Here is a 25,350-nt window from a genome sequence, read left to right as displayed (position 1 = left end):
ACCTCAACAGCCTTGGCCCTGCCCTGACAGAACTGACAGTCCAGGGGGGAGACATGTTTGTCATCCAAAGTGGTCAAAGCTAGAGTTGGGGAGCTCAAAGAGCTGGGGAAGTTCAAAGTTTCCCTGACTTTGTCTGGGAAGCAGGAAGGCTTCCTGGAGGAAGAGGCACCTGCTCTGAGATCCAACCTTCCACTGAACCACAGATATCATCTGGCAGTTCATAATACCCCAGAGGTCCTGAGGAAGAAAATGGAATCAATAGATTCCCCCAAATTGTCCTGTAGTCTTGCCTAAAGAACTCTGTAATACATGGAATGATTTTCAAAGGGAAATTTAAAATGCTCACACCCTTGAACCTAGAAACCCCACTTCTAGGAATGTGTCCCTTTGCAGTATTCTCAGAGGTGCAAGACAGACACTGCTACGCTGTTCAAAGTGACGACGATGGAAAACAGTCAATAGGTGACTAGTTAAATTGGGTCCAGTAGGTACAGTCCCCAGGGGAATACAACATAACTAATAAAAGATTGGAGGTTGACACTCTCATCTTATTCCCAAGCTCAGAAGGGAAGCATTTAGTCTTCCATTATTAAGTGTCATGTTGTTGTTGTTTAGTCAATAAGTTATGTCTGACTCTTTGCAACCCCGTGGACTCTAGGCTGCCAGGATCCTCTGTCCATGGGATTTCCCAGGCAAAAATACTGGAGTGGGTTGCCATTTCCTTCTCCAGGAGATCCTCCCAACCCAGGGATGGAACCCGATTCTCCTGCATTGGCAGGTGGATTCTTTATTGCTAATTTATCAGGGAAGCCCAAATATCATGTTAACTGTAGGCTTTTCATAGATGCTCCATATCAGAAGGAAGAAGATCCCTTCTATTCCCAGCATGATGAGAGTTTTTGTGTGGAAAGTAAAGTTTGCCTGATGCTCTTCCTGTATCTTTTAGGGTAATTAAACTATTTTCTTCTTTATTCTATTAATGGAAGATGGATTATTTAGATTGGTGGTTGATTGTTCAAACAATCTTGAATTTTTAAGGTTAAACCCACTTGATCATGATGTATTTTTATTATGTATTGTTTGCTTTGCTTTCCTAATATTTTATTATTGTTGCATTCATGTTCATGGGGATATGAAAAAGAATTAGACATGAACTGACACCTTTTATGACAAAAAGCAATAAATAAACTAGGAATAGGAGGGAAATTCTTCAACATGATAAAGGCAATATATTTAAAAAATAAGCAATATTACATGCAATGGGGAAAGATTGAAAATTTTCAATCTTTTTGAAACTCCCTAAGATCAGAATTAAAATGAGAATATTTGGTTTCACCATTTCTATTCAACATAGTACTAGAGTTCCAGCTTCTAGAAAAAGGCAAGAAAAAGAAATAACTGGAAATGAAGAAATAAAATCTGTTTGCAATAGCATGATCTTATAAGTATAAACTCCTAAAGAATAAAAAAAAATTAGAACTAAAAATGAATTCAGCTGTGTGCAGGATATAAAATCATCACACACAAACCAGTTGTATTTCTATACACTAGCAATATACAGTCTAAAAGAGAAATTAAGAAATAATCCCATTTATAAAAGCATACAAAATAATAATAGGAGTAAATTTCACCTGGGAGTGAAATTAGGAGTAAATTTTCACTGAAAACTAAAAAAGCACTGCTTTAATGGAGAAGGAAATGGCAACCCACTCCAGTATTCTGGCCTGGAGAATTCCATGGTCAGAGGAGCCCGGCAGGCTACAGTCCATGAACTCACAAGAGTCGGACACAACTTAGCAACCAAACCACCACCACCATGCCCCACCAGGGCACCCCAGCGCTGCTGCAACACAACTGGCCCAACCTCCCAGGCAGGGCTCACAGCAGGGATCCAGAGGTGGGATATAAAAAAAAAAAAGACACTGCTTTAAGAAATTATAATTTGAAAAGATACATGTACTCCTGTGTTGACAGCAGCACGATTTACAATAGCCAAACATGGAAACAAGCTAAATGCCCATCGACAGGTGAATGGGTAAAGAAGACGCACTGTATATACAGGAGGGAATGTTACTCAGCCACGAAAAGAATGACCCAGTGCCATCTGCAGCCGCATGGATGGACCTAGGGATTATCATACTAAGCGACGTACGTCAGAATGACATGTCACTTATATGTGGAATCTAAAATATGACACAAATGAAGATATCTGTGAAAGACACTCACAGACATAGAGAGCAGACACATGGTTGCCGAAGGGGAAGAGGGGTGCAGGAGGGAAGGACTGGGAGGTTGGCATTAGCAGATGCAATTTAGTATATATGTAGGATGGTTACACAACAATGTGTAACACAGGGAGTGACTTTCAATACGCTGTGATAAACCATAATGGAAAAGAATATGAAGAAGAACATGTATTTATAACACTTTATCACCTATACTTCAATAATGTTTTTAAAGCTACAGTAATCACGACAGTGTGGTCTTGGAGCGTCTCTGGTGGCTCAGTGTTAAAGAATCTGTCTGCCAATACAGGGGACACAGGTTTGATCTCTGGTCCCGGAAGAGCCCCCATGCTGAGGGACGACTAATCCTCCGTGCCACAGCTATGCAGCCCATGCACGTGCCGAAACTAAGGAAGGCTGAGCTCCGAGAGCCTGTGCTCTGCAACAAGAGAAACGGCGGCCGTGGGAAGCCCTTACACTGCAACTAGAGAGCAGCACCCGCTCGCTGCAGCTGGAGAAGGCCTGTGCCCAGCAATAAAGGCCCAGTGCAGCCACACATAAACAAGTAAATAAACCTTTAAAAAGGACAGTGTGGTATTGGAATAAGGATATATACCATACAAACACAATAGTGCAAATAGACCCAAAGTTGATTTTCTATAAACATGTAGCATAATTCAAGGGGAGGAAGGTCTTTTCAATAAATGATCCTGAAACAACTGAATATCTGCATGAATAAAACTGAACCCAGTTCACAGTGCACACAAAAATTACCTTAAATGAATCATAGACCGAACATATAATCATAGACCTAGCATATAAACTCTAAAACTATAAAATTTCTAAAAAAAGAATTGGAGAAAATTTTCATAAACTTGGGGTAGGCAAGGTTTTTTCAGACAAGACACTAAAAGCACTAACCATAAAAGGAAAAAAAAACAATAGATAAGTGGGACTTAACAAAACTTAAAACTTCTGTCCTTCAAAAGACAAAATTAAGAAAATGAAACTGTAACTCACAACCTGGGAGAAAATATGTGTAACATGTTTTCCACCAAATTGGCTGAAATCAGAATATATAGAGTATCTTTACAACTTAATAATGAAAAACAAATTTTAAATCCAACTTTAAAATGGGCAAAAGACATGAACACTTCCCCAAAGAAGATATGTTAAAGGCCAACAAACATATCAAGACAGTCAACATTTACAATCACCAGGGATTTTCAAATTAATGCCACAAAGAGATATGACTATACATCTTCTAGAAAGGCTAAAATTTTAAAAGACAGGTAATACCAAACACTAGAAAAATATGCAGCAGCTAGAACTCTCACATAGTGTTGGAGTCCAAAATACTGGGTTGGCCAATAAATTCGTTTGGATTTTTCCTTAAGATGTAACGCAAAAACCCAAACAAATTTTTTGGCCAACCCAATAGTACCCCCACTTTGAAAAACAGATTGGCACTTTCTTGTCAAGTTGAATATACATTTACCCTGTGATTCAGAATCCTCTTGGGTATTTATTCAAAAGATATATATATATATGGCTTCCCATATATATATGGCTTCCCTGGTGGTCCAGTGGTTAAGAATCGCCTGCCAATCCAGGGACATGGGTCACATCCCTGGTCCAGGAAGCTCCCACATTCCTTGAGGCAACTAAGCCTGGGAGCTGCAACTACTAGAGTTCTCCAGACCATGCTCCGCAACAGAAGAAGCCACCGCAATGAGAAGCCTGTGCACCACAACTAGAGAGTAGCCCCCACTCTCTGCAATTAGAGAAAAGCCCAACAAGCAACAAAGACCCAGCACAGTCAAAAATAAATAAAATTATTGTTTAAAAAAACAGTGTATGTCAATTATAAGCTTCCTGAATTCAATCACTGAATTGTTGTTGTCAGAACAATGTCTTTGTTCTTAGGAGTTACCTGCTAGAGCATTTAGGGGTAAAGGATCATAAGGTCTCAAATTACTTTCAAATGGTCCATTCATTAACAGCACCACCATGACCATCATCATCACATATACACGGAGAGAAATAAAAGCAAGTTAAACAAACATTAATGAGCAGTGAATCTAGATGAAGCAGTGAACAAAGACACTAGTCTTGTAATTTAAATAGGCTTAAAAATTTTCAAAATAGAAAATTAAGAATGGTCCCACCTGTGATACCTGTTTCTGTCCTTTGAAGGTTTTCAAGCTAGACCCCAAGGTGAGGGCTTGCTCTTTCGTGGAGATGGGTCTGCAAGGTGTATTCCTGGGAGTGGCATTGCTAGGTCTGAGAGTAAAGACATATGTTGTTCAGTTAGTTAGCTATCATCAGATTTCTCCCATGGAGTTTGTATCATTTTGCATGCCCACCAGCAATGCACGAGAAGGTGTTTTCCACCTTAGAAATTTTGGCCAATTTCATAGGTGAAGAATGCCACTTCAGGGTAGTTTTCATTGGAGTTGCTCTTATTATGAGTGAAGCTGAATATCTTTTGATACAGTTAATGATGGCTCGTATTTGTTTCTCTGTGATATATTTCTTCTGCACATAAGAGGTACACATTTTGTGTGTGTGACATAAGTTGTAAATATTTTCTCTGAGGTCGTCACAGTTTTACTTTGTTTATAGCACCATCATCTTTTTCAATAATCTCAAAACTCCAATGTTTTATTAACTATTTTATGTGCATTGCTATCCAGTCTTGAAATCTGATGAAAACATGTCCAGAGTTTCTTATAAAGACAAGTGCAAATGCTCATTTACATTTTGCACATTAATAACAACAATGAAAATGACACAACAGTTATAGCTACATAAAAATATATACAAAGATTTGGAAATTCCATGGTGGTCCAGCAGTTAGGAGTCAGCACTTTCACTGCTGTGGACCGAGGTTTGATCCTTGGTATGGGAATTAAGATCCCACAAGCCATTTGGTGTGCCCTATATATATATGTAATTTTACCAACAAAGGTCTGTCTAGTCAAAGCTATGGTTTTTCCGGTAGTCATGTATGGATGTGACAGTTGGGCCATAAAGGAAGCTGAGCGCCGAAGAACTGATGCTTTTGAACTGTGGTGCTGGAGAAAATTCTTAAGATCCCCTTGGACAGCAAGGAGATCAAACCAGTCAGTCCTAAAGGAAATCAACCCTGGAATAGTCATTGGAAGGACTGATGCTGAAGCTGAAACTCCAATACTTTGGCCACCTGATGCGAAGGACTGACTCATTCTTCAGGAAAGACCCTGAAGCTGGGAAAGATTGAAGGCAGGAGGAGAAGGGGATGACAGAGGATGAGATGGTTGGATGGCATCACTGATTCAACGGACATGAGCTTGAGCAAGCTCTGGGAGTTGGTGATGGACAGGGAAGCCTGGCGTGCTGCAGTCTACGGGGTCACAAAGAGTCGGACGTGACTGAGCAACTGAACTGAACTGATGTAATAAAAATATAATATATATTTATATGGATTCAAGGTAGACTTTGATGTTATTTGGCTTATAAAACAGGTAGATACTACACAAAAAATGAGGATGTAATTTCCAGAAAAGTAAAATGTCACTTTTCTTCTTAAAATTTAACAATAAAACTCCTGTTGTAATTACTAATTCATAGTCAAATCTTAGACTAATTCAAATTAGCCAGGGTTAGAGTTAAATATTTTGCATTAAAAAAATAAGGTGTGCAATTTAATAAACATACATAGGGTTTCCTTGGTGACTCAGATGGTAAATTTGATAACATTTTGTCAAAATTATTTGAGAGCTACTTATCCAAGTCCTTCTAGATCCTGGAAACACACTAGAAAAAGTGAATACTGAACAACTGATTCTTTGGAAAGCTGCACCCCTAGCCCTGGAAAACATCCTTAAGGGGCCCAGGGATCACACGCTAATGGGGGACTTCCCTGGTGGTCCAGCAGTTAAGAATCTGCCTGCTAATACAGGAGACACAGGTTCAATCCCTTGTCCAGGAAGATTCCACATTGCTGCAGGACAGCTAAGCCCATGTACCACAACTATTAAGCCTGTGCTCTAGAGCCCAGGAACCACAACTACTGAAACCCCCACACCTACAGACTGCTCCACAACAAAGAGACGCCAACACAATGAGAAGCATCACACTGCAACTAGAGAAAGCCCTCACACAGCAACCAGTGCAGCCAAATAAATAATTAAAAAAAAAAAGAAGAGGGGGTTTGGGAAGGTCATATACACTCTGCTATGATCAAAACGGATAACCAACAAGGACTACTGAACAGGCACATGACATGAAACTCTACTCAATGTAATACACCAGTCTGGATGGGAGGGGGGTTAGGGGAGAATGAATACTTGTGTCCGTATGGCTGAGTTCCTTGCTGTTCATCTGAAACTATCACAACATTGTTAATCAGCTATGTGTGTGTGCGTGTGTTAGTTGCTCAGCTGTGTCTGACTCTTTGCAACACCATGGACTGTAGCCCACCAGGCTCCTCTGTCCATGAAATTCTCCAGGCAAGAATACTGGAATGGGGTGCCATTCCCTTTTCCACAGGATCTTCCTGACCCAGGGACTGAACCTGGGGCGCCTGCATTGCAGGCAGACTCTTTACTGTCTGAGCTGCCAGGGAAATCCATTAATCAGCTCTACCCTAATACAAGATAAAAGTTTAAAGTTTGAAAAAAAAAGGAATTGCTTTATAAAAACCCTAATGGGAAACTTACAAAGTAGCAATGATGCTGAGAACAAAGAGAGGGGAGTAATATGCAGATGTTTCATTGATGTATATAGTTTAATTAAAAGGTACGAGGTGATATTACTGTGGTTTTGGAAAAGGTTTCAACTATTCCTAGGAGATCAATTAGACACTGAGAATGAACAGTCCTATTAAGACCTCAGAAAGAACATCTCCCCTATTATCATGGTGTTATCTCACTAATAGGAAATTTAGTTTCTAACAACTCTTTTCTGTATTTTATTCTACTGGCTTGAGAAGCAGCTTCTTATTTTGAGAATTATATGACATGATATAATCATATATAATTAAGCTAATGGCTTAGAAAACAAAATGATAGTAATTTTAAAAAGGAGCAAGTACCTCTCTTGCTAGGTTGTGACACCAGGCTAAGAGGGTTTAGGGTTGGGGGTAAGTCGTGGGGGATAGTGAGGGGGTTCGGGTATAAATCTACCTCCATTCAAGGACAGGAAGGGCATGAGAAGGGTCTGGACAGCCCAGAATGGTCCTGGCACCTGGATGTACAGTTACCACGCTGGGTCAAAGACAGGCTGGTGCATCTCCTCTGCCCTAGATGCTATGGGACACAACTCCTGCTCAACATTAAACTGGGAACATAAACATCTCAAAGCATGCTGGCCAAAAACAGATTATTCACCCTCATGGTATAAAGCCTAGAAGAAGACATTTGATTATTTTAAAAAGTGGGCTAGAAAATGATGAAGTTTCTCCTTACTTCATCTGAAAAATCCAAAGAACAAATATGTTAAAAATTCTGGGACTTTTCAATGTATGACAAAACCCACTACAATGTTGTGAAGTAATTAGCCTCCAACTAATAAAAATAAATGAAAAAAAAAAATTCTGGGACTTCCCTGGTGGTCCAGGAGTTAAGACTTCCTGCTTCCACTGCAGGAGGCAAGGGTTTGATCCCTTATCAGGGAACTAAGATCCACACCCTCAGGCCACATGGTGCGGCCAAAAACAAAAACAAAAAAACTATGACTATTAACATGTTTAGAAGGCATTTAAAACATTTGTTTGCAATCCAACTCAAATATACCTGCAACTACATTTTGGATAAATGTTTAAAAAAATCCCGCTTAATTTTGATGCAAGTTTTCTTGTAACTCAGTGATATTTACTACTTACAAGGGCTGAATGTTTTGAAAAACAGAGCCCCAACTTTCTGCAAAACATCCTGAAAGTGCTTTTATCATAGAAATAGGGCGGAGCTAATGATCTGCTCTTTCACTGACAACATCCTGCAGTTATTTAAGTAACACATCATCATTTTCTTGATGGTGATTCTACACCATCAATAGCCATTGCTTGCTTCTTTTATATTTTTTGGCCAAGGCATGTAAGACCTTAGTTCTCCAACCAGGGATGGAAACGGTGTCCCCTGCATTGGAGGCAGAGTCTTAATTGCTGACCACCAGGGAAGTCCCTATCGCCCATTTCTTGGTTCTCTACTCACCTTGCCTTATCACGTTGTTGACGTCTTTCAAACTTTTAGAGGTGCTGCACTGAATTTAGACAGCAGAGCACTCCTTGGCGTAAGGACTGACCCATTCATGGAAACTCATAACAGTGATATCAGTAATCGATCCAGCATCATTTGCTGGATTGTATGCAATGTCTCTGGCCGTTAACAGAAGACTCTGTCTGGGTGAAATTGATATATTTTCAGCGGTAATCCTTGAAGAAGGAGCAAATTTCAATTTTTGCCCCTCTGTTATGATCCTGTCCTTAAGCATTTCCTTTGGGGGGAGTCTTCCCCAAAAAGTCTCTTAGCACTCCCAGCCATAGAACTGTAGCGTTCATGGACAGAAATTGGAGACAACAGTTCCCTACCCTTTTGAAGACTTCCACTGTCACTCCAAATTTCTTTGACCCTTGGATTCTTTACAGGAGACACTGGCATCATGGGAAAGATGTCCTTGTACATTTCTCCCACCTCCTGTTTCAAAATTATTTGGGAATATAACTTCTTCACAGGTAGGAACTTTGCAGAAGCATGGAGAGCCTCCCACAGTGCAGATCATGACTCCACACTAAATTTTCTAAAATCTGTTCTTCGACGCTGTTCAGGCGTTTCACCACGTCCCTGCAGAGTCCCTCTTCTGAGCAGATCACCACCTCTATCAGTTCAGTTCAGTCGCTCAGTCGTGTCCGACTCTTTGTGACCCCATGGACTGCAGCATGCCAGGCTTCCCTGTCCATCACCAACTCCCAGAGCTTGCTCAAACTCATGTCCATCAAATTGGTGATACCATCCAACCATCTCATCCTCTGTCATCCCCTTCTCCTCCTGCCTTCAATCTTTCCCCGAGTCAGGGTCTTTTCCAATGAGTCAGTTCTCCGCATCAGGTGGCCAAAATACTGGAGTTTCAGCTTCAGCATCAGTCCTTCCAAAGGACTGATTTCCTTTAGGACTGACTGGTTTGATCTCCTTGCAGTTCAAGGGATTCCCAAGAATCTTCTCCAACACCACAGTTCAAAAGCACCAGTTCTTAGGCGCTCAGCTTCCTTTATGGTCCAACTCTCACATCCATACATGATTACTGGAAAAACCATAGCTTTGACTAGATAGACCTTTGTCAGCAAAGTAATGTCTTTGCTTTTTAATATGCTGTCTAGGTTTGTCATAGTTTTTCTTCCAAGGAGCAAGCATCCTTTAATTTCATGGCTGCAGTCACCATCTGCAGTGATTTTGGAGCCCAAGAAAATAGTCTGTCACTGTTTCCACTGTCACTCCACCACCTCTATAACCTTATAAAAATAAAATGGCCACAGATTAAAAACTTCAGTAATCCAGGGAAAAGTATGAAGTGAGCTATAGGCAAAGAGGACAATTTCCAAGCAACAGGCCATCAAGGAATGATGAAATATATATATCCTGCTCTAAAATAACTGACATGTCTATTCCATGAAGTCTTTGTGTTGCCTGAACCATTGTGGTTTCTAATATTTTATAATATAAAATTTCTGCAAGCTCCTGTTTGTTTATAGCAAAGTCTATGCAAGATTCTGGCTGTTCATCTGTTGATTGAGTATAGTGTTGGCAGAGTCTCTCTATTTTCATTATGTTTTCCCTAGGATTACACAAACAAGACTCAAAAATATTTATAAGTTGATTACTTGGTACATTTTTCAATCCAGCCACAATACTCTGTAATCAGCTCACACTTTGAGTGACGGAAGCAACAGGAGTTGATGACTGCTGCTTTTTCTCTTAAATACTGCTGTCCTGTCAGTGGGGTAGAAGGTATAAATAATGTTAGTTTGTTTCAAAGTTTTGTTGAAGGTTACACTCCACAGTAGTCTGGGTTGTCAGTTTCCCGAACAGGGCATCACCAGCAAACTGTGCAGGTGTCAATTTCCTCTTTTGCATGTGTTCCCCAAGAGCTTCTCATCATAACCACCAACAGTTAAAACATACTCTTCACACTCCGTGTTGACTGTTCTGCTATTGTTAGTAAACTGGAAAGGCCGAGGCGGCATTCTCTCCTTTAAAATCTTCCTGTCAAATAGTTTTGAAACATACTGCTTAAAGCAGCGCTCCTTTATCCCTCTGGCTATAGTTCACACAGCACAGCAGTGATGCAGCAAGTCTACACAGAAGCTCTAAAATCAGCAGTATGAAAATCAGGATGGTAAACCTTTAAAGATGAATTCAAGGAGTCTCGTCTATTTGGGCATATGTCACTGGCGAAAATCAGATCCAAGCAGCACAGAAGGATATGATAAGAGTTTAATAAATCATCTCCAATCATATGAAAATTATCCTCAGTATAAACAAAGTGTCCAAAAGAAATTAAAAAGCTCCTTAACACGGCAAGGAATCCTCTGCTTCCTGCTTCGTGGTAACTTTGGTGGCTGTTCATACGGACTTTGAAACACATCTTTAAAAATTGACTCAAAAAAAATTTTTTTTTTAATTGGCTCAAATTTTTTGAAAATTACAGTAGACATCTCAAAATTGTGTTTGGCTTAATTTCCTCCTAAGGTACGGTTTCCAACTGTGGGGATAATGCTTTTGAGGCAGGCGACGGATAATGAACAAGCCGACCAGTGTGTAACTTCCTCTCAGCTGTAGATGTCCTGGATGGCTGCGGAGTCAGCTTGTGCGCCCTCGTCCAGGTTCAGCTCCCGACACAAGACCTGCAGCGCCTCTGAGATCGCGCGACCACCGCCACCTGCCTCAGCATGGCGCCCGTCCTTGTTTGTCTTCCTTCCACTGAGCGCTACCCACAACCACCCGCACCAAAGCGCACGAAACTCCTAAGTCGCAGCACGACGGCTCTTCGATGGTCTACATCCGCGCTTCGCCTCAAAAAAGTCCGTTTCTTCCCCAGGGTTCCGAGCCTGTCCTTCACCGGAAATGTGATAAAAAGTATATCATCTTAAGTGACTTCTAAATCTGCTTAAGTCGTTTTATTTATAAATTTAATTTTATTGCTCCTGGATTTCTCCCAACATTTTATTATGGAAAATTTCAAACATGCAGGAAAGTTGAAAGAGATGTACATGTGTCTGTTACTAACATTTTGCCACACTTGTCTAACCGTATTTCTATTCACTCTATCCATCTAACTTTTCAATGCATTTCAAAGTAAATTGCAGACATCAGTACACTTTTCCTAAATAATTCAGCCTGTATGTCATTAACTACAGTTCAATAATTTTTTTGCTGCTTTTAATTTTCAGTATTAATAATAAAAGATTCTCCCACTTCCAAGATGGAAAGAAATTCATTCATGGATTCTTCTAGTTGATGTGTTTCCACTTTCACACAGCGATTTAGGGATTTCTAATTCATTTGGAGTTTATGCAGGTACATGGTGTGAGAACTAAATCCAACTTTATACATAAATGTATATATATATACATACACAGGGGATCTCTGTTTTAAAAGTATTTTTATTGAGATTTAATTCACATACCATAAAATTCACCCTTTTTAATTGTGTACAATTTAGTGGGTTTAAGTATTTCACAAAGTTGTGCAGCCATCATTGCTCAAGCTATATTTATACATATGTGTGTGTGTGTGTGTATTTGGTTTCCTCCAAATGTCTATCTAGTCTTAGCGGCACATATTAAGAGCTCCATCTTTCTGCCAGAGATTTGAGATGCTGCAGTTGTCACTAATGTCCGGGTATTTGGGAGACCAATTCCGTTTCTCTGGCCTGTTTGTCCGGTGGGAGTTCTCCCTAACAACGGTTCTGGTTTAGGACTCTGATAAGGGGCGGGGTCGACAGACACGCGGTCACGCCTTCAGGGCCTTTAGTCAAGTTCTTTCAGAAAGGAACCCTGCTACATTACATCTCTCCAACAGAGAAAATCCCCTAGGACTGGCAAAAAGCCAACTGGGCAGGAGCATGGTCAGCAGGAAATCCTGGGAAGGAGAGGTACCAAGGATCAAGACACGCCCCATTCTTGAGTCCCTCCTCTCCTCTCCCGGCTCCCCAGCCCGGGCTGGGGGCCCTCCCCTTCTCTGTCCGTCTCCCCGCTTCTGAGGACTAGTGGACCCACACCAGGGGCTGTCCCATCAGCTCGCACCCTAGGACTGCCCTCAGGAAAGCACCTGCACAGCGTGGCTGAGGCACCCGGTGGTTTCGGAAGTGAGGCCAAGCGTGTCTAATGCTTGCCGAGCGAAGTCTTCGGCGCTCACCATGAGCAGTCCCTTTTTCAAGGGGTAGGTCATATTTGTTTCAACCAAAAAGGGGCTCACTGTCTGCAGGTAGGAAAGGGGTCAAGATAAGAACTCCCTTCCCTCCCAAGCCTAAGCACCAGGGCCCTCTCCAAGAATCCCTGAATCCCACCCCTCTTGCGGACCACGCCCCCAGATAGGCGCTGACCACGCCTCTCGGGCCACGCTCCCTCGAGAACCCACCCCTTGCGACTTTCGCGCCACGGAAGCTTTTTTTTAAAAAAGGTTCTTCCTACCTTCTTCCCTCTTTCCCTCTCTTTTCCTTCCTTCCTCCCTTCTCTCTCCCTCTTTTTTTCCCTTACCCCCCCTCCCTTCCCTTCCTTTCTTAAATTTTACTGAAGTATAGTTGATTTACATCCACCGAAGCTCTTTGAGACTGAGTCGCGGTCCTCGTTCAGACCTCACCGCCACCTCATTCCGAGCCCGCCGCTGCTCCTAGGAGCCTCCACTGAATCCAAGCTCCTCCTCCCTCAGAGCCCACACCCCCCTCGTGAGTTGCCACTCCTGTCCCTCTCGAGCTCCTTCCCTCCGGAGTCAGGCACCTGCACGATGACACCTTTGGAGCGGTACTCTGTGCCCACGGCCACGGAGAAGCTTCGCACAAAGGCCTGCGGAGAAGGAGAGGAGGGTCCCAGGACCACGAGCTTTCCGCGTGGAGTCCTCCAGCCCGCCCCCTGTCCCGGCATGCTGTCCCGGATCCTAGAACATTCCCCGCTCCCTCCCGGAGGGGCCCCTCCCTCACGGCTCAAGTTCTCACCTTAACACCCGAAAGTTTCTTTGCTCTAAGCCCTCCTTTTGTTCCCATGCACTCACTCTCCATTCCAGCTGCGCCAGTCTCTGTGTATTCCCTGACCTCCTCCCACCTCACCGGTTCTCGAAATCCTAGCTTTCTTTTCTCTTAGAAAAAGAACACAGAATCTGACTTGCCCACTGGACTGTGCCCCAGATATCTGACCTATTAATAGCCTCAGACTTTGGTGATACATATCACACACACACACACACACACACACACACGCATTTGGGTCTTTTCCGCCATAACCTTCAGGGCCAGAATTAAGGGCTACTGTAGGAATGACAGCATAGCAGCCAGCCTGTGCCTGGTCTGTGGGTCTGGGTACCTTGGTAGCCGCATACACTGCTATATATGGGTAGGGCTTCCTGTCAGCTACTGAAGATATGTTGATGATGATGCCTTTGCCCCTGCAGGAGGAAGCATTAATTGGAAAGCAGTCACTGCCAATGGGGAAGAGAGGGTCTCAGGGATTTACCCACCTCCCCACCCTTTAGTTTCTGTGCTAATCAGAAAGATCAGAGAACTAGGGAAGAGTTGGAAATGTGAATGGGAGAGCTGGGGAATAGAAATAGCCAGAGGTTGGATGGGGAAAGATCCAGAGTGAAAGACAAAAGAGACTGCCTCTTACCTGCTAACCATTCGGGGCAGGAGGATTCTAGTCATCTGCAGGAGGAATGAAGAGGATCCTGTCTTTCCTTCTTTCCTCTGCTTTCACCTGCCCAGACTCCTGCCCCTCCTCAAGTTCCCTCCTATCCCCCTACTTTCCATCAGGGACTATTCCACTAGCACTTCCTCCATGCCAAGTCCAGTACTGGGGGATATTGAGGACCACCCAGAGTGGTCAGAGCTCCGCTGACACTGAACCCAGTCCCTCCTAGCCCTGACTCACCTGGGCCACAGACATCATGTTGCAGTTAATAATATCCTGGAGTTTCTAGGGGAAGAAAATGGAACCCATCAGTCCTTTCCTTCACCACAACTCTGCCACAACTCCCATATTTTCTAGCTTACTTTTCTTTTAATGTGGAACACAGTTTTTAAAAGTTACATCTACTAGAATTTAAATACACATAAACCTCGATGCATTGACTCCCCTTCTGGAAGTGTATTCCTTTCTAAGATACTCACATATGTGGGGAATGCATATGTCCAAAAATACACATTATAACACAATTTGTAGTCAGATATGCCAGGAAACATCCTGAATATCCATCAATACTGGGATGACTAAATAAACACTGGGTAGCCCATGGATAGACCACTGAACAACAAGTAAAAAGAATGGATCAGCTAATTATTCTGATTAAAATGATCCCCAAGATACATGCCTACTTGTGAAACATAAAGAACAATAGGCTGCCGCCATTTGGATAAAAATTACATATACATCCTTCTGTAGGCATAGAGAGAAAAACCTATCACTATTTTAAACTGGGGAGCACTTTTGGGGAATAAGATTGAAGGGAGAAAGAAGATTTTCACCTTCATTTCATAAACTTCTCTCTTTGGATTTTCTGATCAATAAACTTTTTATAAATGCATACCATATACATACCAAAGTACACAAATCTTAGAGCAAAAACTGAACACAAATCTTTAGCTTCTACCCACATAAAGGAAGTATTGGGACTTCCCTGGTGGTCCAGTGGCTAAGTCTCTACACTTGCAATACAGGGGGCTAGGTTCCATCCCTGGTCAGGGAACTAGAACCCACAGGCCAAACTAAAAGATCCCACAGCCGCAACTAAGACCCAGCACAGCCAAATAAATAAATAAAATAAATATTTTTTAAAAGATTCAATGCAATTGCTACTAAAATCCTAGTAGCATTTTTTGCAGAAAGAAAAATCCTGCCCAAAATTCATATGGAATCTCAAGGGACCCTGATATTAGCCAGACTAATCTTGCATCCATCATTTCTACTTCTGGGTATATGCCCAAATGAATTAAAAGCAGGTACCCAACACTGCTGTATTTAAAATGGATAACCAACAAGGACCTATCGTATAGCATATGGAACTCTGTTCAATGTTACGTGCCAGCTTGAATGGGAAGGGATTTTGGGGGAGAATAGATACATGTATATGTATGGCCGAGTCCCTTCACTGTTCACCTGAAACTACCACAACATTGCTAATCAGCTATACCCCAATACAAAAGAAAAAGTTTAAAGTTTGGGGAATAAAAAGCAGGTACCCAAACAGATATTGGTACCTCAATAGTTCATAGAAGCATTATTCACAACAGCCAATAGGTGGAAACAATCCAAGTGTCTGTCAACAGATAAAGAGATAAAGGGTAATATATATTAATACGTATGATGGAATATTATTCAGCCTTAAAAAGGAAGAAAATTGGGACTCAGGCTGTGACATGGATGGACCCTGAAAATACTATGCTAAGCGAAACAAACAAGGCCCAAAAGAATAAATACGGTATGATTCCACTTACATGAGGCACCTAGAATAGTCAAATTCATAGAGACAGAATGGTAGTTTCCAGGATCTGCAGGTAGTTAGGAATTGGGGGTTACTATTCAACAGGTAGAGAGCTGAAAAAGTTCTGGAGATGGATGGAGGTCATTGTTTCACATCAATCTGAGTGTACACAATACCACTGGACTGCACACATAAGAGTCAAAATGACAAAATTTAAGTTACATATATTTGCCATAACTTAAAAAAAGAAAAGAATGAAGTTCTGATATTTGCTAACAACACAGATGAAGTTGAAAACATTATACTAACTGAAATAAGCCAGACACCAAAGGAAAACTATTCTGTGATTTCTCCTGTATGAGGTATCTAGAATTAGCAAGCTCATAGACACAGAAAGTAGAAATAGATGCTACCAGGGAATAGGGAAGAATGTGGAGATACTGCTTACTAGGACCTGTTTAACTTACAGGTCCTGTATTTAACTTATACTGCTTAATGAGTTTCTGTTCGGGATGATGGAAAAGTTTTGGAAATACACAGTGGTGAGAGCTGTACTACACTGTGAATGTATTTAATGCCACTGAGCTGCACACTTTAAAATGGTTAAAATGGCAAGTTTTATGTTATATGTCACAATTTTTAAAAAATTTATGCTGATATTTCTATTACCCTGGCTCCATGTGGACCTTGTTACATTATCTATTATTTCTCTTGTGTTCAGTCATGAATTTTCTTCTAATAGTCCTGATTATATTTTTTGAGCACTGGATATTTAATATTTAAAAAATTGAACTGCTAATTTGAGTCTCTGGACTACCTCGTTTTTCTCTAAAAATGGTTTGGTTTTGCGTCTGCCAGGTAGCTAAACTAGGGGGTGCTAAAATATCACATCCACATAATCCCAATGGAATTAAGATCATCTGAAAATTGGCTTCAGTTCCTATGAAACCTGCTGCTGTGCTGTGCTTAGTCGCTCAGTCATGTCCAAGTATTTGCAACCCCCGGACTGTAGCCCACCAGGCTCCTCTGTCCATGGGATTCTTCAGGCAAGAATACTGGAGTGGGTTGCCATGCCCTCTTCCAGGGCCTATGAAACCTACTTTACCCTAACTCCTGGATTACAGTGTTCAGGATTCCAACCTAAAACCTGAGATATTTTCCAAAGCTTTGTGCTATGTTATTTGTTGCAGCTCCAACACTATCCACATGGAAGGGAAATGTTGCTTCAAATGTCAGATTTCACCTCTCTTGGATTCTCTCTTCCCTCAAATCTTGATGCGACAATTCCTCATTGCCTTAGTAGGTCGATGTCTTCAAACCGTTATTTTAAAACGGTTTTATCCAGCTCTCCTACTCCTTCTCATTTGCAGGGTTAGTCTTCAGCCACAACTTCCTCTAATACCAGAGGCAGAATACCCAGGCTGATTCTCCTTGCATTTTCTAAAATGAGCCTATGCCTTCTTTTTTTTTTTTCCCAACTTCTATTGTCAGAGGTTAATTTTTATTGGAGCATAATTGCTTTACAATGTTGTGTTAATTTCTGCTGTACCAGGAAGTGAAGCAGCTCTGTGTATACATATATCCCCTCCCTCCTGGACCTCCCTCCCACTCCCTTACGCATTTCTTTTGAAATAATATTTAGAATGTATTTATTTATTTTTGTGTGTGTAGCAAAGTTTTAGTAATGTGAAAAAGGGACAGGGAAAGCTTCTCACATAGACATCAGAAGAGGGATGGAAAGTGCCCCCACTCCCTAGTCTTATCAAGGCCTTAGATACTTTTACCAGACTCACTCCCACAACACACGTCTTAAACTAACATGGTTAGAAAAAGAACTAACAATAGAGAATTTAAAAGCCATCTTGATCTCCTGTTTTGACTATGTCTAATAATAATAGCCCTCATATATGGAGCACACAACTTAGGTTTACCTGCATTATGTTGTCTTATCAGCTGATATGGTTTTATCAGCTCTACAAGGTCAGCACAAAATATTGATTCCCATTTTATAGATATGAGACTGAGGCGCTGACTTTCCTAGGTGGCTCATTCCCCGCCCCCTACTCTTTGTTTTGGCCACACTGTCAGCTATGTGGGATCTTATTTCCCTGACCAGGGGCAGAACCCACGCCCCCCTTCAATGGAAGCACGGAGTCTTAACCACTGGACCGCCAAGGAAGTCCCCCATTTCTCCAGAAAGTCAGCACCGGAGAATATAAAACGGGCAGGACCAGATTCAATGTAGACAGTGGTTCTGGTTGAGCACTGCAGAAGGGCGCCCCATGGAAGGAAAGCATAGATTCCCAGCTCTCGAAACACTTAATCAGGCTAGTGTACTGCGCGGGGTTTTCCAACAGAGGGAGCAGTGTAAGGCGGAGGTCCCGCGGACGTGTGTTACTCACTTTGGCGACGTCCTCACAGTCGAGCAGTTTACCCAAGTGGGGTGCATATTTTTGGCCCACGTTGTTTACTGAACGAGAAGGGACAAAGTGCTTGTCTCACTCCAACAGTCCCAGGGACACCGGGCGGGGGCAAAGGGGAGTGTCTGCCAGAGAGGGCGGCCAGGAGAGTGTTCCGGGGTCGGGGTGAGCCCCGGGGCGGTTGAGAGCAGCGCTCCTCCCAACGGGCACGGGGACATACCCAATACTCCGATCTCCAGGTCCTTCAGTCCTGCCTCAATGGTCTCGTAGATCTCCAAGCCCCCGGTGAAATCCACCTGAATCACTCGTGTGCTTTTGCCGTAAAGCCGCTCTGGGAAGTGTGGGAGGGGTTGGGGGGGGGGGGGGCGAGGGGCGTAGGCGGAGTGGGAGCCAGGCTCTTGGCTGTAACTCATCTCTGCCTGCACCTCACTCCGGTCTCAGTTCAGCCTTACCCGGTCCTTCCGAGGCCCCAGAGGCAGCGGAAGCTTGCTCAGTGCACCCTCCTCGACCACGCCCCGACCACGCCCCGTCAAACCTCAGCCCTTGAGCCAGGAGGGCCGCGTTTCCCAGCTCCCCTCCTTTCCTATACTCACCTATCTCCTTTGCCTCGTGCTTCAACTTGCTCAGGTCTCGACTGATGAGGACGACGTTCAGACCTCTCCGGGCGAGCTGCAGGAAATGCATTCGTTTATTTATTCACGAAAGCCACAAATATTTACTGTGTGCTACGCTGTTGTAGGCGCTGCCGATGCAGAGGTGAACAAAAGAGAAATAAGGGAAGTTGGCCCTCGCATGCATTCTGGAGCATGCATTCTGGGGTCAGAGTATTCCAGGCAGGAGGAATACCAAGTGCAGAGGCCCTTGCACAAAGGCTGGCTAGCTTAAAGGACAGCATACAGTCCAGGGTGCACTGAATGAAGTATTCTTGCCTGGGAAATCCCATGGACAGAGGGGCCTGGAGAGCTACAGTACATGGGGTCACAAGAGAGTCGGACATGACTTAGTGACTAAACAACAACTCGTCTCCCCTGCCTTCGTCCCTACTCAGGGACATCGCTGCAGCTTTCGCCCATCTTCCCCCTGCATCACGGTCTCTCTTTTCTGGATGATTCCCATTCAACCTGCAGACTTGCCAGAAGGTCTTCTCTGTTCAGGTGTTGCCCCATTTCTCATCACGCTACCCCACTTTACTCAACATTCTAAGAACTGCTTACCCTGGCTCTCTCCCAAGCCCGCTTGTACCCACTCCAGTTGGACTCCCGCCCCTACTGTGCCACCCAAACCACTCTGGTCAACAGTAACTTCCACGATGGTAAACCCAGTGCTGTTCTCAGCACCTCGAAGCAGTAGCTGACACGTTCATCACCCCTCCTCCAGGCAACATTCTTTCCCTGGCTTCCAAGACATCTCTTCCAACCTTGGTTTCCCTCCTGCTCTGGCTCAGTTCTTGTGCCTCATCTTCTGTGCTTCTTAACTTTGAGTGCTCCAGGGAGCACTTTGGGGTGATTCAGACTGTACTCCCCTTCTCCATCCACACCCACTACCATGGGCATCTCATCTAGTACTGGGACTTTATTTTTTTAATATTATGTATTTATTTATTTTTGGCTGTGCTGGGTCTTCATCGTTGTGTGGGCTTTTCTCTAGTGGTGGCAGGTGGGGGCTACTCTCTAGTTGCAGTGCTCGGGTTTCTCTTCGTGGTGGCTTCTCTTGTTGGAGAGCATGGGCTGTAGGCGCATGGGCCTCAGTAGTTGCAGGATATGGGCTCATTACTTGTGGCTCCCAGGCTCTAGGGCACAGGCTCAGTAGTTGTGGAACATGGACTTAGCTGCTCCTCAGCATGTGAGATCTTCCCAGACCAGGGATCAAACTCATGTCTCCTGCACTAGCAAATGGATTCTTTACCTCTGGACCACCAGGGAGGCCCCCTAGTCTTAGGACTTTAAATGGCATTGCTATGATGATGATGCTTCAATTTCTGTCTCCACCCATTCTGAACTCCAGAATGGCATTTCCAACTTCTGGAACTTCACAACTTGGATACCTAACTGGTATCTCAAATGTGTGTGTTAGTCGCTCAGCCGTGTCCAACTCTTTGCGACCCCATGGACTATAGCCTGCCAGGCTCCTCTGTCCATGGGATTTCCCAGGCAAGAACACTGGAGGTTGCCATTTCCTATTCCAGGGGATCTTCCCGACCCAGGGATCAAACCTGGGTCTCCCGCATTGTGGGCAGACTCTTTTATCATCTGAGCCACCAAGGAAGATAGAATGCCCAAAATGTCAAACTTAGAATGTCAAAAACTAGACTCCTTTCCACTTTCCCCAAATCTGGTCCTCCCCTCAGTTCAACTCCATTGCAGTAATGGCAGCTCCATTCTTTGAGGTATTCTGGTCACAAATCCTATAAGTAATCTATTTTATGAGGTCAACATTATCTTAATAGCAAAAATCAAACAAAGATGACAAGAAAACTACAAACTAATATCCCTCATAAACTTAGACACAAAAATTCTCAGTGAAATATGAGTAAATCAAGTCCAGCAATACAGAAAAAGGATAAGAGGTAATGCTCAAGCTGGGGTTTATTGCAGGAATGCAGGGTCAGTTCAACCTTTGCAAAATCAATTGATATAATTTACCATATAATCAGACTAAAGAAGGAAAACCATATGATCACATCAACAGACAGAAAAAATACTTGACAAAAGTCAACTATCCATGATAAAAAAAAAAAAACAACAAAACTCTTAGCAACCTAGGTATAGAAAGGGCCTCTCTTGACCTTATAAAGATCATATAAATACATACACACACACATACATGAATTTTAAAAACCTAACATTATGCTGAATAGTTGAAAACTGAATGCTTTTCCTCTAAGAACAGGAACAAAGCAAGGATGTTACCTCTTACCACTTCTCTAAATGTCCTATTTAATTTCCTGGGCAGTACAATAAGGCAGAGAAAAGAAATAAAATGTATGCAGATTGGAAAGAAGAAATAACATTGTCTCTGTACACGGATGACATGTCTGTCTACATAGAAAATCTCAAGAAATCTACAAAATGGTTACAAGAACTAAGTGGGTTTAGCAAATTTTCAGTTTATATAAGGTCAGAGGTTTGGAGTCATACTCTATATCCAATCTTTAGAATAAATCTTATCAGTACAAGCCTTCCTTTATAGCTCAGTTGGTTAAAAAAAAGAATCCGCCTGTAATGCAGGAGACCCTGATTCGATTCCTGGGTTGGGAAGATCTGCTGGAGAAGGGATATGCTACCCACTCCAGTATTCCTGGGCTTCCCTTGTGGCTTAACTGGTAAAGAATCCATGAGTACTAACGTCAAAATCAATCCAAAATTTGGGACTTCTCTGGTGGCCCAGTGGCTAAGACTCTGTGCTCCCAAGGCAGGGGGCCCAGGTTTGATTCCTGGTCAGCGAACTAGATCTCTTATGCCACAACTAAAAGATGCAGCATGCTGCAAGGAAGATCAAAGATTCCCTGTGCCACAACTAAGACCTGGCGCAGCCAAAATAAATGAGTCGATAATTCAATAAAACCAAAATGCAAGTACTTCTCATGCCACGATGCTATCACACTTGGATGAGTCATCAAGATCTCTTGCTTGGATTTTGCAAGAGCCTGCATAAGCAGGATCTCTCTGCTTGCATCCTCACCCCCTATAGTATCATACCCCTCTTCAGAACCCATCTCACTCAGTAGATGTTAAAGTCTCCACAATAACCTACCAGATTCCCCATGATCTGTCCAGAAATTGCATTTCTGCCCTCATGCCCTCATGCTCCTATCTCCCTGTGACTCTGATACAATCACAGCAGGCCTTTTCCTGCTTCTCCAACAAGTGATGCTCCCTACCTCAGGGCCTTTGCACTGGCAATTTCTTCTCCTTGGAAATTCCTTCTCCCAGGTATTCACAAGACTCCATCCCTCATCTCCTTCTCCTCTTTGCTCAATGCTGCCTTCTCAGTGACATATTTGATTACCCTATATAAAAATTGGAACCTGCACATCCCCAGGGCTACCTCTTCTCCTTTCTTGATTTATTTTTCTCTTTAACTCTTTTTTAAATTTTAAATCTATTTTTTTTCTTTCCTTTTATGGCCACACTGTGTGGCTTGTGGGATCTTAGTTCCCCGACAGGGACCAGAGATGGAATCCTTGCCCCCTGCAGTGGAAGCACAGTCTTAACCACTAGATCACCACAGAAGTCCCTCTCTTTAACTCTTATAACCATTTGATGGGTTTCCCTGGTGGCTCAAGCAGTAGAGAAAACACCTGCAGTGCAGGAGACCTGGGTTCAATCCTGGGTCAGGAAGACCCCCTGGAGAAGGAAGTGGCAACTATTCCAGTACTGGATACACTATACATTTCATTTGTTTATCTTACACCTATCTCCCTTCACTACAATATAAGCTCTGAGAAGACAAAGTCTTTCGATTTTTTAAAAAAAATCTATTTTGTTTACTGTTGTACCCCCTAGCATCTAGAAGATGCCTGGTGCATGGAGGTGCTATATAAATATGTTTTGAATGAATAAATCAGAAGAAGCCCAGTGCAGACACCTGCCCCCACCCTGGCGAGCAGAGGAAAGGCTCCCTGGAGAGGATGTCTGCGGGAACCAGAGAGGGCACACCATTCTCAGTCTGATAGAGTTAGCTGACAACAGGCAAACAGAAGCCCTCCCACCACCCACCCCAAGCCCTGGCTCACCTCACGTGCGTAAGCCTTGCCGATGCCGCTGGTGGCTCCTGTCACCACTAGAAAGGAGAGGAGGAAAGGGCAGGAGGGGATCCCCACCCTATCCTACCCCCGTCATCCACTCCGTGTCCCTCTTGTCCCTTTTTGCACCTTGTCTGGAAACCGCCTTCACTGAGACCCAACCCTCCTGGTTTTCATCCTCCTCTTTCATCGGCGAGGGGCTCTGACACCTCGGACAGGTTGGAGGACTTCATACAAATCCAGCCTTCACCTGTGATGCTTCCAGGGGTCCCTGGCGTCTGCCCTGACTGGGGGCCCTCACCGGTCATCTGCCCGTGTTCCTGCTGCCCCGCCTCTCCCTGCTTAGCGCAGAGCCCTCCTTTCTTACCTGCCCAGGCCCCGTGCGCCCGGAGCCAATGGTTGCTCCGGCGTACCTGGGGCAGCAGGTAAACATAGACTGTGGAGCCCACAGCCCAGGTCGCCCACAGCAGCAGGAACAGGGCTGTAACCGCTCCCAGCACTCTCAGAGCATCCCACTCCGACTCCATCACAACCCCAACCAACAGATCACCCGACCTAGGACCAAGGGGGTTTTTCCGGGGGCGGCTATAAGAAGCCTGGCCTGCCCGAGCCGCGTTAGCCCCGCCCACACTGCCAGTCAAGCACTCCACCCCGCCCCTCTCTCTAGCTACGCCCAATGGGGGTTTAGTCTAACCAACAGCCACGCCCATGGGCTTAGCACCGCCCCTTGATGGGTCCGCACCTGAGTTCAAAGTCCACTCCCAACGCCCGCACAGCCAGCATACATCCAGCCCCCACTCAACCCACAGAACTGGGCAAAGGGTACCCACAGATGACCTCCATTTGGGTCACTGAACTCAATCTCGCTGTTGGTGAGTGAAAGCCAGAACTTAAACGTGTGACCAATCACGTGGTTGTTCAGGCGCCAAGTTGTGTCCGACGGGGGTTTTGTCAACACAGTTTGCTAGAAGAACCTCACCTACAACTCATCTGCCGGGGGCGAGGGGTGGGGGGCGCCGTAAAAAAGCCAGAGGCCTTACAATGGCTCTATGTGACCTTTGTCCTCACTTCTCCTTTGCAAATTCTGGTTTTTTCATTGTTCTTCGCATTTATTATTGATTAATTTGTTGTTCAGTCCCGAAGTTGTGTCTAACTCTTTGCCACCCCATGGACTATGGCATGCTAGGCTTCTCTGTCCTCCACTATCTACTGGAGTTTGCTCAGATTCACGTCCACTGAGTTGGTGATGCTATCCAACCATCTCATCCTCTGTTGCCTCCTTCTCCTTTTGCCTTCAATCTTTCCCAGCATCAGGGTCTTTTCCAGTGAGTCAGCTCTTTGCATCAGGTGGCCAAAGTACTAGAGTTTCAGCTTTAGAAACAGTTCTTCCAACGAATATTCAGGATCAATTTCCTTTAGAATTGACAGGTTTGATCTCCTTGCAGTCCAAGGAACTCTCAGGAGTCTTCTCCAGCGCCACAATTTGAAAGCAATTATTTCACAATAATAAATTGTAATTATCATCTAATAATTATGGCTATTCTTTAATAACATAAATTATAGTTATTATTTATAATAATAAATAGTATTATTATTTAATAATGGGCTTCCCTGGTAGGTCAGACAGTAAAGAATCCGCCTGCAATGCAGGAGACCTGGTTTGATCCCTAGGTTGGGAAGATCCCCTGGAGAAAGGAATAGTTACCCACTCCAGTATTCTTGCCTGGAGAATCCCATGGACAGAGGAGCTGAGCAGTCTACAGTCCATGGGTTTCAGAGTCAGACATGATTGCTGTGGTAAAATAAATATACATAACATAAATTTTACCATTTTAATCCTTTTAAAGTTTAGATATAATTCAGTGACATTAGGTGCACTCACAAGATTGTGCAACTGTCACCACACCCTAGAGCTATTTCATCACCTCTGATAAAAAGAAGAAAACGGGTCCCAAAATGGAGTCAGTTGTGCTAACCCTCAGGTCAACAAAACAAGATTTAATAACTAACTTAATGGTAGTTTCAACCCCACCAGAACGTAACCTTTAGCTATTCAACCTAGGATCGCCTGATTGGTACTAGTGAGGCTTGCTGCTGTTCAGTCGCCAAGTCGAGTCCGATTCTCCGCAACCCTGTGGACTGCAGCATGCCAGGCTTCTCTGTCCCTCACCATCTCCCGGAGTTGGCCCAGGTTCATGTCCAATGAATCAGCAATGCTAGTGAGGTAATCCACCCAATAAGCCCTTCCATCCCCTTAGGAGGCTAGCCTTGACTCAAACAATGAATTTCTTTGC

The 25,350-nt window shown here is 43.6% G+C and overlaps 1 protein-coding gene and 1 pseudogene across 2 annotated transcripts; both read right to left on the bottom strand.

The window, feature by feature from the left end:
- Positions 1-4,460: 4,460 nt before the first annotated feature.
- On the bottom strand, positions 4,461-11,704 carry LOC133055117 (retinoblastoma-like protein 1; annotated as a pseudogene).
- A 141-nt stretch (positions 11,705-11,845) lies between these two features.
- On the bottom strand, positions 11,846-23,677 carry LOC133054527 (very-long-chain 3-oxoacyl-CoA reductase-B-like). Of its 2 annotated transcripts, none has more exons than XM_061139590.1 (11): positions 23,424-23,677; positions 23,048-23,094; positions 18,906-18,981; positions 18,533-18,643; positions 18,295-18,362; positions 14,344-14,388; positions 14,083-14,117; positions 13,780-13,861; positions 13,201-13,266; positions 12,533-12,682; positions 11,846-12,343 (listed from the first exon to the last, which is right to left on the bottom strand). In XM_061139590.1, exons 1-11 carry the CDS (start codon positions 23,581-23,583, stop codon positions 12,236-12,238), a joined length of 948 nt encoding a protein of 315 aa, XP_060995573.1. In that variant the 5' UTR covers positions 23,584-23,677; the 3' UTR covers positions 11,846-12,235. The 2 variants fall into 2 exon arrangements, with proteins under 2 accessions (XP_060995573.1, XP_060995574.1); XM_061139591.1 differs by lacking the exon at positions 23,424-23,677 and adding an exon at positions 23,186-23,382.
- Between the last annotated feature and the right edge of the window lie 1,673 nt (positions 23,678-25,350).

Source organism: Dama dama, chromosome 4, assembly GCF_033118175.1.
Source record: "Dama dama isolate Ldn47 chromosome 4, ASM3311817v1, whole genome shotgun sequence".
Classification (NCBI taxonomy): domain Eukaryota; kingdom Metazoa; phylum Chordata; class Mammalia; order Artiodactyla; family Cervidae; genus Dama; species Dama dama.
This window is presented reverse-complemented; position numbering and strand designations above follow the sequence as displayed.

What these genes read in the sequence shown, in the direction of transcription:
- LOC133054527 (XM_061139590.1), bottom strand. Translation starts at nt 23,583, where the DNA reads ATGGAGTCGGAGTGGGATGCTCTGAGAGTGCTGGGAGCGGTTACAGCC. An exon ending in ACATGATGTCTGTGGCCCAG is followed by an intron (nt 14,118 to 14,343) that starts GTGAGTCAGGGC and finishes TTCCTCCTGCAG; the next exon opens with ATGACTAGAATCCTCCTGCC. An exon ending in CTGCCCCGAATGGTTAGCAG is followed by an intron (nt 13,862 to 14,082) that starts GTAAGAGGCAGT and finishes TTCCTCCTGCAG; the next exon opens with GGGCAAAGGCATCATCATCA.